The following is a 17652-nucleotide window of genomic DNA, read 5'->3' as shown; positions in this document are numbered from 1 at the left end:
GCGGAGGATCACTCTTGCCATCTCTCAGCAATCTATATCCCAGCAGTAGAGAACTGGGAGGCGGATTTCCTAAGTCGTCAGACTTTTCATCCGGGGGAGTGGGAGCTCCATCCAGAGGTATTTGCCCAGCTGACTCAGCTATGGGGCACACCAGAATTGGATCTGATGGCGTCCCGACAGAATGCCAAACTTCCTTGTTACGGGTCCAGGTCCCGGGGATCCCCAGGCGGTACTGATAGATGCTCTAGCAGTACCCTGGTCCTTCAATCTGGCCTATGTATTTCCACCGTTTCCTCTCCTTCCACGTCTGGTTGCCAGAATCAAGCAGGAGAGGGCTTCGGTGATTCTGATAGCACCTGGCCACGCAGGACTTGGTATGCAGACCTAGTGGACATGTCATCAGTTCCACCGTGGTCTCTGCCAATGAGGCAAGACCTTCTAATCCAAGGTCCATTCACGCATCCAAATCTAATTTCTCTGCGTCTGACTGCTTGGAGATTGAACGCCTGATTCTATCAAAGCGTGGTTTCTCTGAGTCGGTCATTGATACCCTGATTCAAGCTAGAAAGCCTGTCACCAGGAAGATTTATCATAAGATTTGGTGCAAATATTTTTATTGGTGTGAATCCAAGGGTTACTCATGGAGTAAGATTAGGATTCCTAGAATATTGTCTTTTCTCCAAGAAGGATTGGAGAAGGGATTATCAGCTAGTTCTTTAAAAGGACAAATATCTGCTTTGTCTATTCTTCTACACAAACGTCTGGCAGATGTCCCAGACGTTCAAGCATTTAGTCAGGCCTTGGTCAGGATCAAGCCTATATTTAAACCTGTTGCTCCACCATGGAGCCTAAACTAAAAAATGAGGCTTCTGTTAAACAGATTTGTAAGGCGGCGACTTGGTCTTCGCTTCATACTTTTTCCAAATTTTACAAATTCGATACTTTTGCTTCTTCGGAGGCTATTTTTGGGAGAAAGGTTCTACAAGCAGTGGTGCCTTCCGTTTAAGGTCCCTGTCTTGTCCCTCCCTTCATCCGTGTCCTAAAGCTTTGGTATTGGTATCCCACAAGTATGGATGAATCCGTGGACTCGATACATCTTACAAGAGAAAACATAATTTATGCTTACCTGATAAATTTATTTCTCTTGTGATGTATCGAGTCCACGGCCCGCCCTGTTTGTTAAGACAGGCAGTATATTTTTATTTAAAAAACTTCAGTCACCACTGCACCCTATAGTTTGTCCTTTTTCTTCCTAGCCTTCGGTCGAATGACTGGGGGGTGAAGCTAAGGGAGGAGCTATATAGACAGCTCTGCTGTAGGTGCTCTCTTTGCCACTTCCTGTAGGGAAGGAGAATATCCCACAAGTATGGATGAATCCGTGGACTCGATACATCACAAGAGAAATAAATTTATCAGGTAAGCATAAATTATGTTTTTGTTTGCTTACTGCTGTTGCTTATGTGTCAATAAGGGTTAATAGTATAGTAGGGTAAGGTTGTGTAGGGGTTAAGGTACTTTAGGGGTTAATAGTGTTGTGGGGTTAGGTTGCATTGGTGGTTATGGCACTTTATGGGGTTAATAGTGTGGTGGGGTTAGAATTGTGTTGGTGGTTATTATGCTTTAGGGGTTAATAGTGTAGTGAGGTTAGGTTGTGTTTGGGGTTATGGTTCTTTAAAGGGCCAGTGTGCTTCATGCCATATTGATGTGATCTATGGCTTCATTGCTATGAACTCTATTTATAAAGCAGCAGAGACTTCTTTGGAGTAGCTGAGGTCCAGGTTTGCTCATATGAGTCTGCTAACCATTTCAGAAACTAAAAGTAAAAGGACTATTGCTTCTTAACCTCTCCGTACCTCAGAGGTGGTGGTTCTGGATGATTGACTGGCCCTGCTTTCTTGTAATTGGTTGTTGAAGAGCAGGGGCGGGTCTGTACAAACAGTTAAATGCAATGATAAATGTAAATGCAAACAAACAGATTAAACGTGCCCTAAAAATGTATATTCACCTCCATCAGTGTTTGGAGGTGGGGACAAGAGGAATTAAATGTTCCCTGAAATGTAGCTTTTTATATCCAATTATATGTATATAAGTAATTGTCTATATTAAAATTATTATTGCCAGGGGAGATATTTGAATTTTTTGTCCCCTTGAAATAATGCCCATACACACCTATACCCACCTCCCATACTAACTACATTAAAACCCTTAAATGATAGTGAACCTTACTACCCTCAGTACTCTCTAGGAATAATATCCACATAATGATGCAGCTTCGGACAAAAAATTCAAGCACAGGAAATTTAAGAACAAATTGACACCATTTATGATTACATTTGTTTAGTTAAGTGCTTTCAAAGTGAAACTACTTTATTTATTTATACATAGAATAAGGACATTTAGTACAACAAAGTGCAGGAAATGGGCTAAAATATCTCTCCATTAAAGTATAAAAATATATATATTTCCCATTTTCTTTCCATTTCCCTCATATTTGTATTGCTTGCTTCAGTATCATCCTAACCTGCAGAATACTTTAACATTAAATTAATAGTTGAAATATAATTTTTTAATGAATCAATCAGTGTAAAAAAATGCTGCCCTTCTGAAAACAGTCCATAAAATGTGTTACTTTAAAAACATTATGCAAGTGTTAACAGACCTATGGCTCTGTTTATAAAATATATATATATAAGTGTGGTTCCTCCAAAGCTGCAGGGCTATGGGATTATACAGTACAAAACAGCTGTGCAAAACTGAAGGAGGTGACCATTTTTAGGGTCCCTGAAAAAAAATATTTGACATCATTTTTTATACAAATTTTATAAGCATTAGGCATTGCCAATATGGGAATGAAAATATTTAAATTTAAACAGCTTACTGTTAGTACTTAAAGGGACATTAAATGCTAGATAGAAAGATTCATTCAAAGAAAAAATTGATCTGAGAATAACAAAAACATTTTTTTAAAGTTTCATTAGCTGTTTAAATATTGACAAAATAAGCGTATTGTTTTAGTCTCTATAAAACAATGGGAGCTGCCATGTTGTAACTTAGGTTACCTTCTCTGCTGTGGCCAATTAGAGACAGTTAAAAAAGGTCACTAAAGTGTGCAGCCAATGGCTGTGTGGAATATAACAGTGTTCTGCACTTCCATTTCTAATAGGAACTGAAAAGCTCACAATTTTAGAATGCATATAGGAAACGGGGACAAAAGGAATAATGAAAGTACAGTATATTGGAGAGTTTATTTATATATATAAGACTAACACAATTGCTTTTTGCTGTTTGCTGTCAGCTACTCATTGCAGCGTTTCCTTTTAAATTTTTGTTGAATAAATTTGGACTTTTTAACAGAAGCAAGTGCCGGCCGTCCTGTTTAATTTATATATATATATATATATATATATATATATATATATATATATATATATATATATATACACAATTTATAATTTTATATTACCATCTCAAAGTGTTTAATGTCCCTTTAATATTTATTTGTAAATATAGCAATTATCAAGTTTTTACTCTGCAGCTCAAAATACTAAAATCCATTAGTGAACTCTTCTTTTCATAGTAAGTATTTATTCCTTAATATATATAAATAAATATATATATATATATATATATATATATATACACATATATATAAATAAATAAAAACCACTAATCTAAATAAATACAGATATATATATATATATATATATATATATATATATATATATATATATATATATATAAAGAACAATGTAGAAGAAGGGCACTCTCAGGGTTTGTATAGAGACAAATATTTTCTTTATTCCTAGAACATTAATACATGGTCGACGTTTCGGCCCTCAGTTGGGCCTTCATTAGGACAGGTATTATCTTTAAACTGCCGAGTGGCAGTAGTCATAGATTTTGCTTGTTTGGATCTATGACTACTGCCACTCGGCAGTTTAAAGATAATACCTGTCCTGATGAAGGCCCAACTGAGGGCCGAAACGTCGACCATGTATTAATGTTCTAGGAATAAAGAAAATATTTGTCTCTATACAAACCCTGAGAGTGCCCTTCTTCTACATTGTTCTTTAACTATCTCTTATAAGGATTGCACCCAGGTTGTGGCTGCTCCACCTGGTTGGAGTGCTGGGCTATACGCTATTTTGACTTTTGAGATATATATATATATATATATATACACATACACAGAGAAAGAGAGTGATTGTAAAAGCAATAAAACATTTTATAACAAACAGTAAAGAGTGGCTAAGAATTTTGGGTGCAGGGAATTTCTTTCTTGCAGAATTTGTGTGAACAAGATTGACTAATCTGTACTAGTTTTAAAGGGATACAAAAAATAACTAAGGTACTGAAGCAGGCAATCATTAGTACGTATATATTCAGAATTTACTAGTATTATTTATTATAATGTGCATTTGGTTTTGTATTTTTTGTAATCATTTTACTGTTAATTACTAACTTTTATGTAAACCTAGTAACATTTTGAATTGATAGAGGGGCTGATTTGTCACGGCCCAAATGGGGCCGTATACACCCGTTTCCACGCAAGCCTTCAGGCTCGCCAGAAACAGGAGTTAAGAAGCAGCGGTCTTAAGAACGCTGCTCCTTAACTTGTGCGCTACCTCTAATGTGACGGACAGCAATCCGCCCGATCACATACGATCGGGTTGATTGATACGCCCTGCTAGCGGCCGATTAGCTGTCGGCATTTATCGATGTGCGGCGGACAGCAGATCATGTCTGCTGCACTTTGATATATCGGCCCCAGAGAATACAATTTTAAACAACTTTCCAATTTACTTCTATTATTTCGTTTGCTTCATTCTTCAGATATCCTTTGTTGAAAAAAATAGCAATGCACATGAGTGAGGCAATTACACGAGGCATCTATGTACAGCCACCAATCAGCAGCTGCTACTGAGCCTATTTAGATATGCTTTTCAACAAAGGATCTCAAGAGAATGAAACAAATTAAAAAAATAGAAGAAAATTGTAAAGTTGTTTAAAATTGAGTGCTCTTTCTAAATAGTGAAAGAAAAAAATGTGCGTTTCATGTCTCTTTAAGTTCCACATTGGTAATAAATATCAGGGATATAAAGCCCAGTTTTTAAGAACCCGTTTTAAATATTTATTTCTTGCGAAAAAAAACTGTAATATTTAAAACGTGCTCTTTCTTCTGTTATGTGTGATCAGTCCACGGGTCATCATTACTTCTGGGATATAACTCCTCCCCAACAGGAAATGCAAGAGGATTCACCCAGCAGAGCTGCATATAGCTCCTCCCCTCTACGTCACTCCCAGTCATTCTCTTGCACCCAACGACTAGATAGGATGTGTGAGAGGACTATGGTGATTATACTTAGTTTTTATAACTTCAATCAAAAGTTTGTTATTTTACAATAGCACCGGAGCGTGTTATTGCCTCTCTGGCAGAGTTTGAAGAAGAATCTACCAGAGTTTTTACTATGATTTTAACCGGAGTAGTTAAGATCATATTGCTGTTTCTCGGCCATCTGAGGGAGGTAAAAGCTTCAGATCAGGGGACAGCGGGCAGATGAATCTGCATTGAGGTATGTAGCAGTTTTTATTTTCTGAATGGAATTGATGAGAAAATCCTGCCATACCGTTATAATGACATGTATGTATACTCTACACTTCAGTATTCTGGGGATGGTATTTCACTGGAATTACTCTGTTAAAAGTACATTAAACCTTTTAATAGGTATTTATTATGTTAAACGTTTTTGCTGGAATGTAGAATCGTTTGCATTTTCTGAGGTACTGAGTGAATAAATGTTTGGGCATTATTTTTCCACTTGGCAGTTGCTTGTTTTAATTGTGACAGTTTCGTTTCTCTCTCACTGCTGTTGTGTGAGGGGGAGGGGCCGTTTTTGGCGCTCTTTGCTACGCATCAAAAATTTCCAGTCAGTTACTCTTGTATTTCCTGCATGATCCGGTTCATCTCTAACAGAACTCAGGGGGCTTCAAACTTCTTTGAAGGGAGGTAGATTCTCTCAGCAGAGCTGTGAGACTTATATATTGACTGTGATTAAAAACGTTGCTCTGTAATTTTTATGTTTCAAATTTAATTATTGTTACTTTACTAATGGGAACAAACCTTTGCTAAAAGTTGTGTTATTTTCAAGGATTGATGCTATAACTGTTTTTCAGTTCATTATTTCAACTGTCATTTAATCGTTTAGTGCTTCTTTGAGGCACAGTACGTTTTTGTTAAATAAGATTGTAACCAAGTTGCAAGTTTATTTGCTAGTGTGTTAAACATGTCTGATTCAGAGGAAGATACCTGTGTCATTTGTTCCAATGCCAAGGTGGAGCCCAATAGAAATTTATGTACTAACTGTATTGATGCTACTTTAAATAAAAGCCAATCTGTACAAATTGAACAAATTTCACCAAACAGCGAGGGGAGAGTTATGCCGACTAACTCGCCTCACGTGTCAGTACCTGCATCTCCCGCCCGGGAGGTGCGTGATATTGTGGCGCCTAGTACATCTGGGCGGCCATTACAGATAACATTACAAGATATGGCTACTGTTATGACTGAAGTTTTGGCTAAATTACCAGAACTAAGAGGCAAGCGTGATCACTCTGGGGTGAGAACAGAGTGCGCTGATAATACTAGAGCCATGTCTGATACTGCGTCACAGCTTGCAGAGCATGAGGACGGAGAGCTTCATTCTGTCGGTGACGGTTCTGATCCAAACAGATTGGATTCAGATATTTCAAATTTTAAATTTAAATTGGAGAACCTCCGTGTATTACTAGGGGAGGTTTTAGCGGCTCTTAATGATTGTAACACTGTTGCAATACCAGAGAAATTGTGTAGGTTGGATAAATACTTTGCGGTACCGGCGAGTACTGACGTTTTTCCTATACCTAAGAGACTAACTGAAATTGTTACTAAGGAGTGGGATAGACCCGGTGTGCCGTTCTCACCCCCTCCAATATTTAGAAAGATGTTTCCAATAGACGCCACCACACGGGACTTATGGCAAACGGTCCCTAAGGTGGAGGGAGCAGTTTCTACTTTAGCTAAGCGTACCACTATCCCGGTGGAGGATAGCTGTGCTTTTTCAGATCCAATGGATAAAAAATTAGAGGGTTACCTTAAGAAAATGTTTGTTCAACAAGGTTTTATATTGCAACCCCTTGCATGCATCGCGCCGATTAAGGCTGCGGCAGCATTTTGGATTGAGTCTCTGGAAGAGAACCTTAGTTCAGCTACGCTGGACGACATTACGGACAGCCTTAGAGTCCTTAAACTAGCTAATTCATTCATTTCGGAGGCCGTAGTACATTTAACCAAACTTACGGCTAAGAACTCAGGATTCGCCATTCAGGCACGTAGGGCGCTGTGGCTAAAATCCTGGTCAGCTGATGTAACTTCTAAGTCCAAATTACTTAATATACCTTTCAAGGGGCAAACTTTATTTGGGCCCGGTTTGAAAGAAATTATCGCTGACATTACAGGAGGTAAGGGCCACGCCCTGCCTCAAGACAAAGCCAAAGCTAAGGCTAGACAGTCTAATTTTCGTCCCTTTCGGAATTTCAAAGCAGGAGCAGCACCAACTTCCACTGCACCAAAACAGGAAGGAGCTGTTGCTCGTTACAGACAAGGCTGGAAACCTAACCAGTCCTGGAACAAGGGCAAGCAGGCCAGGAAACCTGCTGCTGCCCCTAAGACAGCATGAATCGAGGGCCCCCGATCCGGGACCGGATCTAGTGGGGGGCAGACTCTCTCTCTTCGCCCAGGCTTGGGCAAGAGATGTTCAGGATCCCTGGGCGCTAGAGATCATATCTCAGGGATACCTTCTAGACTTCAAATTCTCTCCCCCAAGAGGGAGATTTCATCTGTCAAGGTTGTCAACAAACCAGATAAAGAAAGAAGCGTTTCTACGCTGTGTACAAGATCTGTCATTAATGGGAGTGATCCATCCGGTTCCGCGGTCGGAACAAGGACAAGGGTTTTACTCAAACCTGTTTGTGGTTCCCAAAAAAGAGGGAATTTTCAGGCCAATCTTGGATTTAAAGATCCTAAACAAATTCCTAAGAGTTCCATCGTTCAAAATGGAAACTATTCGGACAATCTTACCCATGATCCAAAAGGGTCAGTACATGACCACAGTGGATTTAAAGGATGCTTACCTTCACATACCGATTCACAAAGATCATTACCGGTATCTAAGGTTTGCCTTCTTAGACAGGCATTACCAGTTTGTAGCTCTTCCATTCGGATTGGCTACGGCTCCAAGAATCTTCACAAAGGTTCTGGGTGCCCTTCTGGCGGTACTAAGACCGCAAGGAATTTCGGTAGCTCCGTACCTAGACGACATTCTGATACAAGCTTCAAGCTTTCAAACTGCCAAGTCTCATACAGAGTTAGTTCTGGCATTTCTAAGGTCGCATGGATGGAAAGTGAACGAAAAGAAGAGTTCTCTCTTTCCTCTCACAAGCGTTCCATTCTTGGGGACTCTTATAGATTCTGTAGAAATGAAGATTTATCTGACAGAAGACAGATTAACAAAGCTTCTAAATGCATGCCGTGTCCTTCATTCCATTCAACTCCCGTCAGTAGCTCAATGCATGGAGGTGATCGGCTTAATGGTAGCAGCAATGGACATAGTACCCTTTGCACGTCTACATCTCAGACCGCTGCAATTGTGCATGCTGAGTCAGTGGAATGGGGATTACTCAGACTTGTCCCCTACTCTGAATCTGGATCAAGAGACCAGAAACTCTCTTCTATGGTGGCTTTCTCGGCCACATCTGTCCAGGGGGATGCCATTCAGCAGGCCGGACTGGACAATTGTAACAACAGACGCCAGCCTACTAGGTTGGGGCGCTGTCTGGAATTCTCTGAAGGCTCAGGGACAATGGAATCAGGAGGAAAGTCTCCTACCAATAAACATTCTGGAATTGAGAGCAGTTCTCAATGCCCTTCTGGCTTGGCCCCAGTTAAAAACTCGGGGGTTCATCAGGTTTCAGTCGGACAACATCACGACTGTAGCTTACATCAACCATCAAGGAGGGACAAGAAGCTCCCTAGCAATGATGGAAGTATCAAAGATAATTCGCTGGGCAGAGTCTCACTCTTGCCACCTGTCAGCAATCCACATCCCGGGAGTGGAGAACTGGGAGGCGGATTTCTTGAGTCGCCAGACTTTTCATCCGGGGGAGTGGGAACTTCATCCGGAGGTCTTTGCCCAAATACTTCGACGTTGGGGCAAACCAGAGATAGATCTCATGGCGTCTCGCCAGAACGCCAAACTTCCTCGCTACGGGTCCAGATCCAGGGATCCGGGAGCGATTCTGATAGATGCTTTGACAGCACCTTGGAACTTCGGGATGGCTTATGTGTTTCCACCCTTCCCGCTGCTTCCTCGATTGATTGCCAAAATCAAACAGGAGAGAGCATCAGTGATTCTAATAGCGCCTGCATGGCCACGCAGGACTTGGTATGCAGATCTAGTGGACATGTCATCCTGTCCGCCTTGGTCTCTACCTCTAAGACAGGACCTTCTGATACAGGGTCCATTCAAACATCAAAATCTAACTTCTCTGAAGCTGACTGCTTGGAAATTGAACGCTTGATTTTATCAAAACGTGGTTTTTCTGAGTCGGTTATTGATACCCTGATACAGGCTAGGAAGCCTGTTACCAGAAGGATTTACCATAAGATATGGCGTAAATACCTATACTGGTGCGAATCCAAAGGTTACTCCTGGAGTAAGGTTAGGATTCCTAGGATATTGTCCTTTCTACAAGAAGGTTTAGGAAAGGGTTTATCGGCTAGTTCATTAAAGGGACAGATCTCAGCTCTGTCCATCTTGTTGCACAGGCGTCTGTCAGAAAATCCAGACGTCCAGGCCTTTTGTCAGGCTTTAGCTAGAATCAAGCCTGTGTTTAAAACTGTTGCTCCGCCATGGAGTCTAAACCTTGTTCTTAACGTTCTACAAGGAGTTCCGTTTGAACCCCTTCATTCCATTGATATAAAGTTGTTATCTTGGAAAGTGTTATTTTTAATGGCTATTTCTTCGGCTCGGAGAGTCTTTGAGTTATCAGCTTTACATTGTGATTCTCCTTATTTGATTTTTCATTCAGATAAGGTAGTTCAGCGTACTAAACCTGGGTTCTTACCTAAGGTAGTCACTAACAGGAACATCAATCAAGAGATCGTGGTTCCTTCCCTGTGCCCGAATCCTTCTTCAAAGAAGGAACGTCTTCTACACAATCTGGATGTAGTTCGTGCCCTCAAGTTCTACTTGCAGGCAACTAAGGATTTTCGACAAACGTCTTCCCTGTTTGTCGTGTACTCTGGTCAGAGGAGAGGTCATAAGGCTTCGGCTACCTCTCTCTCCTTCTGGCTTCGTAGCATAATTCGTTTAGCCTATGAGACTGCTGGACAGCAGCCTCCTGAAAGAATTACAGCTCACTCTACTAGAGCTGTGGCTTCCACTTGGGCCTTTAAGAATGAGGCCTCTGTTGAACAGATTTGCAAGGCTGCAACTTGGTCTTCGCTTCATACTTTTTCCAAATTTTACAAATTTGACACTTTTGCTTCTTCGGAGGCTATTTTTGGGAGAAAGGTTCTTCAGGCAGTGGTTCCTTCTGTATAATGAGCCTGCCTATCCCTCCCGTCATCCGTGTACTTTTGCTTTGGTATTGGTATCCCAGAAGTAATGATGACCCGTGGACTGATCACACATAACAGAAGAAAACATAATTTATGCTTACCTGATAAATTCCTTTCTTCTGTTGTGTGATCAGTCCACGGCCCGCCCTGTTTTTTAAGGCAGGTAAATATTTTTTAAATTATACTCCAGTCACCACTTCACCCTTGGTTTCTCCTTTCTCGTTGATTCTTGGTCGAATGACTGGGAGTGACGTAGAGGGGAGGAGCTATATGCAGCTCTGCTGGGTGAATCCTCTTGCATTTCCTGTTGGGGAGGAGTTATATCCCAGAAGTAATGATGACCCGTGGACTGATCACACAACAGAAGAAAGGAATTTATCAGGTAAGCATAAATTATGTTTTTATATGTTATTAATAAAATGTAGGCTTTGCCTATTAAACTCATAGGTAACATTTTGTGCACATACGTAATATACATAGGTATGATGGCAGCTTCACACTAATCTTTTAGTTAGTTTTATGCATGTACAGTAGCCCCATTCTTAGGAACACAGGTTTATGTCTGGGGAGATTAACTAGTTCATTTCCACATCCCACAAGCTTATAGACACTGCTTATAACTGGCACTCAGCATCATTTCATCAGACAATGTTATTCTGTGATGCTGATTCACTAAACTATAGAGACATGAATTTTAGTGAGTCAGCGTCTTATTAACACAGTAACTGGTGATACTAGAAAGTTTTCCTTGTTAATATTGCCCGGTACCATCTCAGCTAAAGGTACTTACAATACAGAAAACACCTTTGGCTAATAAGAAAATGCCTTTTCTACCGACCCACCCATTCCCCTGGGATGTTTGCTGTGCTTTCAGCATCAAGATTACAGACTATTTTTTGCATTGAAAGGATTACATATACAGTCCTGCATGTGCATTTTCATCCACTTTCATTAACCATCATATATGCAATCTGTCTGATCTCTGATAGTTTAGCATTTTTCTTCTCAATGTTGATATTTAGAAATGACCCTCATTTATTTCAGAGCTCCAGATAAAAAAAAAACCTCAGAGTTTTAGCAACACTGGACTAAAAACTCTGATTTGTACTTGTAGAATGAAACCTCTTTAACTGTGCCACAGTTATTAAAGTTGGCAGAAGGTGAGTTTATGTTATTGCAGCTCTGGTATTCGTTGCCAACAGGGCTCAGTTTGCAATATCATCAGAGAGGGGTACACAGAGACATATTCTCTCCAAGAGAATGATACATTGTAACAGCTAGTCGAGTGGTGGAATTATGAGTGGGACCTTCATGCCACAGAGGAGATTTGCCTTTGTTCCTCCTGCTCGCCCTCAGTGTCCCCCATCAGTGGCTGCCTTTTCTTCAGCTCCCGATGGTATTTGGCCATTAGGGAGGCGTAGATACATCCATAGGCAGCTGCTACGACCATCATAATACAAACCACACCGCACACCACACCAGCTATAATCACTGTTCCAATTGCACGCCTGACACTGGCAGGCCGGTAACGCTGTCTTTGGGGACAGTCCGGAGCTGGCTCTGGCTCAGATGGGACAGGGCTACCTTTGGCGCAAGGTGGCACCTGCCTGTCCCCAGGACCAGAGCTGTTCTCATCTTCCAGCTGTGAACAGTAGCTGAACATCTCAACTGGTACAGTGCGCATGTCTCTTCCACGCAAATCCTTGGGCAGCGTGCACTGCAGCTCATCTATTTTACCCCCTGCAAGGAGAGAGAAAAGTGGATTAAAAAAAAATATTTCTGCTGTGTGTAGGATGTAGATCCCTATTTTATCAGTTTATTTGCAAGTAATTACAACTGCAATAAATATAAGTTTAGTTATTTTAACATTTAATATTCACCTATACATCAAAAAGCAAATTGGGGATGTCCATCTCTTCTCTTCAGGCAGTGCTGCACTTTGCTATGCTTCCAAATTATACTGTATGGCCAGATTACACATGAAACGCTAAAAAAAATGTTTTTGTTTGCTCGCAAACTGCTAAAAGTAAACTTAATTTGAGTGGGTCAGCGCTTATGTTACAAGTTGAAAGTAATCTAACACATATTGCTTGCTCACACGCTAACACAACACTGCGTCAGACCTACAGCACCAAACCCGAAGGTAGTTATAAATATTTTATATAAGGTATTTGAGTGGAAAGGGCTCTGAAGTGTGTATATATGTGTGTATATATATATATATATATATATATATATATGTGTTTGTGTATACATGTATATACATGTGTATATATGTGATTATATTATGTATGTATATATATATATATATATATAAATACACACATATATACACTCATACACACACAATATAGCCCTTTCCATTCAAGCACCTTGTCATCATATACATATCTCTTTTTACCCTTATAAAACATTTTTTTTTTATATTTATATCATGAATAATTATTTCTCCAACATTGGTGTGTCCGGTCCACGGCGTCATCCTTACTTGTGGGAATATCTCTTCCCCAACAGGAAATGGCAAAGAGTCCCAGCAAAGCTGGCCATATAGTCCCTCCTAGGCTCCGCCCACCCCAGTCATTCTCTTTGCCGTTGCACAGGCAACATCTCCACGGAGATGGTTAAGAGTTTTTGGTGTTTAAATGTAGTTTTTTATTCTTCTATCAAGTGTTTGTTATTTTAAAATAGTGCTGGTATGTACTATTTACTCTGAAACAGAAAAAGATGAAGATTTCTGTTTGTGAGAGGAAGATGATTTTAGCAGACAGTAACTAAAATCGATTGCTGTTTCCACGTAGGACTGTTGAGATGAAGTAACTTCAGTTGGGGGAAACAGTTAGCAGACTTTTCTGCTTAAGGTATGACTAGCCATATTTCTAACAAGACTGTGTAATGCTGGAAGGCTGTCATTTTTCCCCTCATGGGGATAGGTAAGCCATTTTCTTAGTCTCAAACAGAATAAAGGGCTTAATATGGGCTATAAAACTGGTAGACACTTTTATGGGCTAAATCGATTGCTTTATTTGGGCATTTTATACATGTTTATGATGATATTTCACATTTATAAGCTTGGGGAACGTTTTTTAACGGCAGGCACTATGTTAGACACCTTTTCCAGTCAGGGAGGGCCTTCCCAGTTGTAGGCTGAGCCTCATTTTCGCGCCTTTACTGCGCAGTTGTTTTTGAGAGCAAGACATGCAGATGCATGTGTGAGGACCTGAAAATAGCTGGAAAAGTTTCTAGAAGGCGTCATTTGGTATCGTATTCCCCTCTGGGCTTGGTTAGATCTCAGCAAAAGCTGTAGCTGGGACTGTATAGGGGTTAAATTTGTAAACGGCTCCGGTTCCGTTATTTTAAGGGTTAAAGCTCTGAAATTTGGTGTGCAATACTCTTAATGCTTTAAGACACTGTGGTGAAATTTTGGTAATTTTTGAACAATTCCTTCATAGTTTTTCACATATTCAGTAATAAAGTGTTTCTGTTTAAAATTTAAAGTGACAGTAACGGTTTTGTTTTAAAACGTTTTTCTCCAACATAGGTGTGTCCGGTCCACGGCGTCATCCTTACTTGTGGGATATTCTCTTCCCCAACAGGAAATGGCAAAGAGCCCAGCAAAGCTGGTCACATGATCCCTCCTAGGCTCCGCCTACCCCAGTCATTCTCTTTGCCGTTGTACAGGCAACATCTCCACGGAGATGGCTTAGAGTTTTTTAGTGTTTAACTGTAGTTTTTATTATTCAATCAAGAGTTTGTTATTTTAAAATAGTGCTGGTATGTACTATTTACTCAGAAACAGAAAAGAGATGAAGATTTCTGTTTGTATGAGGAAAATGATTTTAGCACCGTAACTAAAATCCATGGCTGTTCCACACAGGACTGTTGAGAGCAATTAACTTCAGTTGGGGGAACAGTGTGCAGTCTCTTACTGCTTGAGGTATGACACATTCTAACAAGACGATGTAATGCTGGAAGCTGTCATTTTCCCTATGGGATCCGGTAAGCCATGTTTATTAAGATAGTAAATAAGGGCTTCACAAGGGCTTATTAAGACTGTAGACTTTTTCTGGGCTAAATCGATTCATTATTAACACATATTTAGCCTTGAGGAATCATTTATTCTGGGTATTTTGATATATTCTTTAGGGGCTTTCCCTAATCATAGTCAGAGCCTCATTTTCGCGCCGGTATGGCGCACTTGTTTTTGAGGACAGCATGGCATGCAACTGCATGTGTGTGGAGCTCTGTTACATAGAAAAGTCTTTCTGAAGGCATCATTTGGTATCGTATTCCCCTTTGGGCTTGGTTGGGTCTCAGCAAAGCAGATTCCAGGGACTGTAAAGGGGTTAAATATAAAAACGGCTCCGGTTCCGTTATTTTAAGGGTTAAAGCTTCCAAATTTGGTGTGCAATACTTTTAAGGCTTTAAGACCCTGTGGTGAAATTTTGGTGAATTTTGAACAATTCCTTCATACTTTTTCACATATTCAGTAATAAAGTGTGTTCAGTTTAAAATTTAAAGTGACAGTAACGGTTTTATTTTAAAACGTTTTTTGTACTTTGTTATCAAGTTTATGCCTGTTTAACATGTCTGAACTACCAGATAGATTGTGTTCTGACTGTGGGGAAACCAAGGTTCCTTCTCATTTAACTATATGTATTTTATGTCATACAAAAATTTAGTAAAAATGATGCCCAAGATGATTCCTCAAGTGAGGGGAGTAAGCATGGTACTGCATCATCCCCTCCTTCGTCTACACCAGTCTTGCCCATACAGGAGGCCCCTAGTACATCTAGTGCGCCAATACTCCTTACTATGCAACATTTAACGGCTGTAATGGATAATTCTATCAAAAACATTTTAGCCAATATGCCCACTTATCAGCGACAGCGCGACTGCTCTGTTTTAGAAAATTCTGTAGAGCATGAGAACGCTGATGATATGGTTTCTGAAGGGCCCCTACACCAGTCTGAGGGGGCCAGGGAGGTTTTGTCTGAGGGAGAAATTTCAGATTCAGGAAACATTTCTCAACAAGCTGAACCTGATGTGATTACTTTTAAATTTAAGTTGGAACATCTCCGCGCTCTGCTTAAGGAGGTGTTATCCAATTTGGATGATTGTGATTATCTGGTCATTCCAGAACCACTATGTAAAATGGAAAAGTTCTTAGAGGCCCCGGGGCCCCCCGAAGCTTTTCCTATATCCAAGCGGGTGGCGTACATTGTTAGTAAAGAATGGGACAGGCCCGGTATACCTTTAGTACCTCCCCCCATATTTATAAAATTGTTTTCCTATAGTCGACCCCAGAAAGGACTGATGGCAGACAGTCCCCAAGGTCGAGGGGGCGGTTTCTACTCTACACAAGCGCGCCACTATACCCATAGAAGATAGTTGTGCTTTCCAAGATCCTATGGATAAAAAATTAGAAGGTCTGCTAAAGATGTTTGTTCAGCAAGGTTCCCTTCTACAACCAATTGCATGCATTGTCCCTGTCACTGCAGCCGCGTGTTTCTAGTTTGATGAGCTAGGAAAGGCGATTATTAGTAATTCTTCTTCTTATGGGGAGATTATGGACAGAATTCGTGCTCTTAAATTGGCTAATTCTTTCACCCTAGACGCCACCTTGCAATTGGCTAGGTTAGCGGCGAAAAAATTCTGGGTTTGCTATTGTGGCGCAGAGCGCTTTGGTTAAAATCTTGGGCAGCGGATGCGTCTTCCAAGAACAAATTGCTTGACATTCCTTTCAAGGGGAAAAACACTCTTTGGCCCTGACTTGAAAGAGATTATCTCTGATATCACTGGGGGCAAGGGCCACGCCCTTCCTCAGGATAGGTCTTTTCAAGACCAAAAATAAACCTAAGTTTTGTCCCTTTCGCAGAAACGGATCAGCCCCAAGGGCTACGTCCTCTAAGCAGGAAGGTAATACTTCTCAAGCCAATCCAGCCTGGAGACCTATGCAAGGCTGGAACAAAGGAAAGCAGGCCAGGAAACCTGCCACTGCTACCAAGACAGCATGAAATGCGGGCCCCCGATCCGGGACCGGATCTGGTGGGGGGCAGACTCTCTCTCTTTGCTCAGGCTGGGGCAAGAGATGTTCTGGATCCTTGGGCGCTAGAAATAGTCTCCCAAGGTTATTCTCTGGAGTTCAAGGGGCTTCCTCCAAGGGGGAGGTTCCACAGGTCTCAGTTGTCTTCAGACCACATAAGAAGACAGGCACTCTTACATTGGGTAGAAGACCTGCTAAAAATGGGAGTGATTCATCCTGTTCCATTAGGAGAACAAGGGATGGGGTTCTACTCCAATCTGTTCATAGTTCCCAAAAAAGAGGGAACGTTCAGACCAATCTTAGATCTCAAGATCTTGAACAAGTTTCTCAAGGTTCCATCGTTCAAGATGGAAACCATTCGAACACTTCTTCCTTCCATCCAGGAAGGTCAATTCATGACCAAGGTGGATTTCAAGGATGCGTATCTACATATTCCTATCCATAAGGAACATCATCGGTTCCTAAGGTTTGCATTCCTGGACAAGCATTTCCAGTTCGTGGCGTTTTCTTTCGGATTAGCCACTGCTCCTAGGATTTTCTCATAGGTACTAGGGTCCCTTCTGGCGGTGCTAAGACCAAGGGGCATTGCTGTAGTACCTTACTTGGACGACATTCTGATTCGAGCGTCGTCCCTTCCTCAAGTAAAGGCTCACACGGACATTGTCCTGGCCTTTCTCAGATCTCACGGATGGAAAGTGAACGTGGAAAAGAGTTCTCTATCTCCGTCAACGAGGGTTCCCTTCTTGGGAACTATAATAGACTCCTTAGAAATGAGGATTTTTCTGACAGAAGCCAGAAAAACAAAACTTCTAGACTCTTGTCGGATACTTCATTCCGTTCCTCTTCCTTCCATAGCGCAGTGCATGGAAGTGATAGGTTTGATGGTAGCGGCAATGGACATAGTTCCTTTTGTGCGCATTCATCTAAGACCATTACAACTGTTCATGCTCAG

The 17652-nt window shown here is 40.9% G+C and overlaps 2 protein-coding genes across 2 annotated transcripts in view; one reads left to right on the top strand and one right to left on the bottom strand.

Moving 5' to 3' along the window:
• Positions 1-17652, top strand: part of CACNA2D4 (calcium voltage-gated channel auxiliary subunit alpha2delta 4) — a 1345448-nt gene that overhangs the window by 979689 nt on the left and 348107 nt on the right. The gene's annotated exons all lie outside the window — the stretch shown is intronic.
• The window catches only part of LOC128662496 (leucine-rich repeat and transmembrane domain-containing protein 2-like), a 114861-nt gene continuing 109160 nt past the window's right edge, over positions 11952-17652 (bottom strand). Inside the window, exon 3 of the mRNA XM_053716276.1 lies at positions 11952-12397. Coding sequence (XP_053572251.1) covers positions 11967-12397 — 431 coding nt within the window. The 3' untranslated portion in view covers positions 11952-11966. The remainder of the gene's footprint in view (positions 12398-17652) is intronic.

The sequence above is a fragment of the Bombina bombina genome, chromosome 6 (assembly GCF_027579735.1).
Source record: "Bombina bombina isolate aBomBom1 chromosome 6, aBomBom1.pri, whole genome shotgun sequence".
In the NCBI taxonomy this organism is placed as follows: domain Eukaryota; kingdom Metazoa; phylum Chordata; class Amphibia; order Anura; family Bombinatoridae; genus Bombina; species Bombina bombina.
Note: the sequence above shows the minus strand (reverse complement) of the source record. Positions and strands in the feature narration are given on the sequence as shown.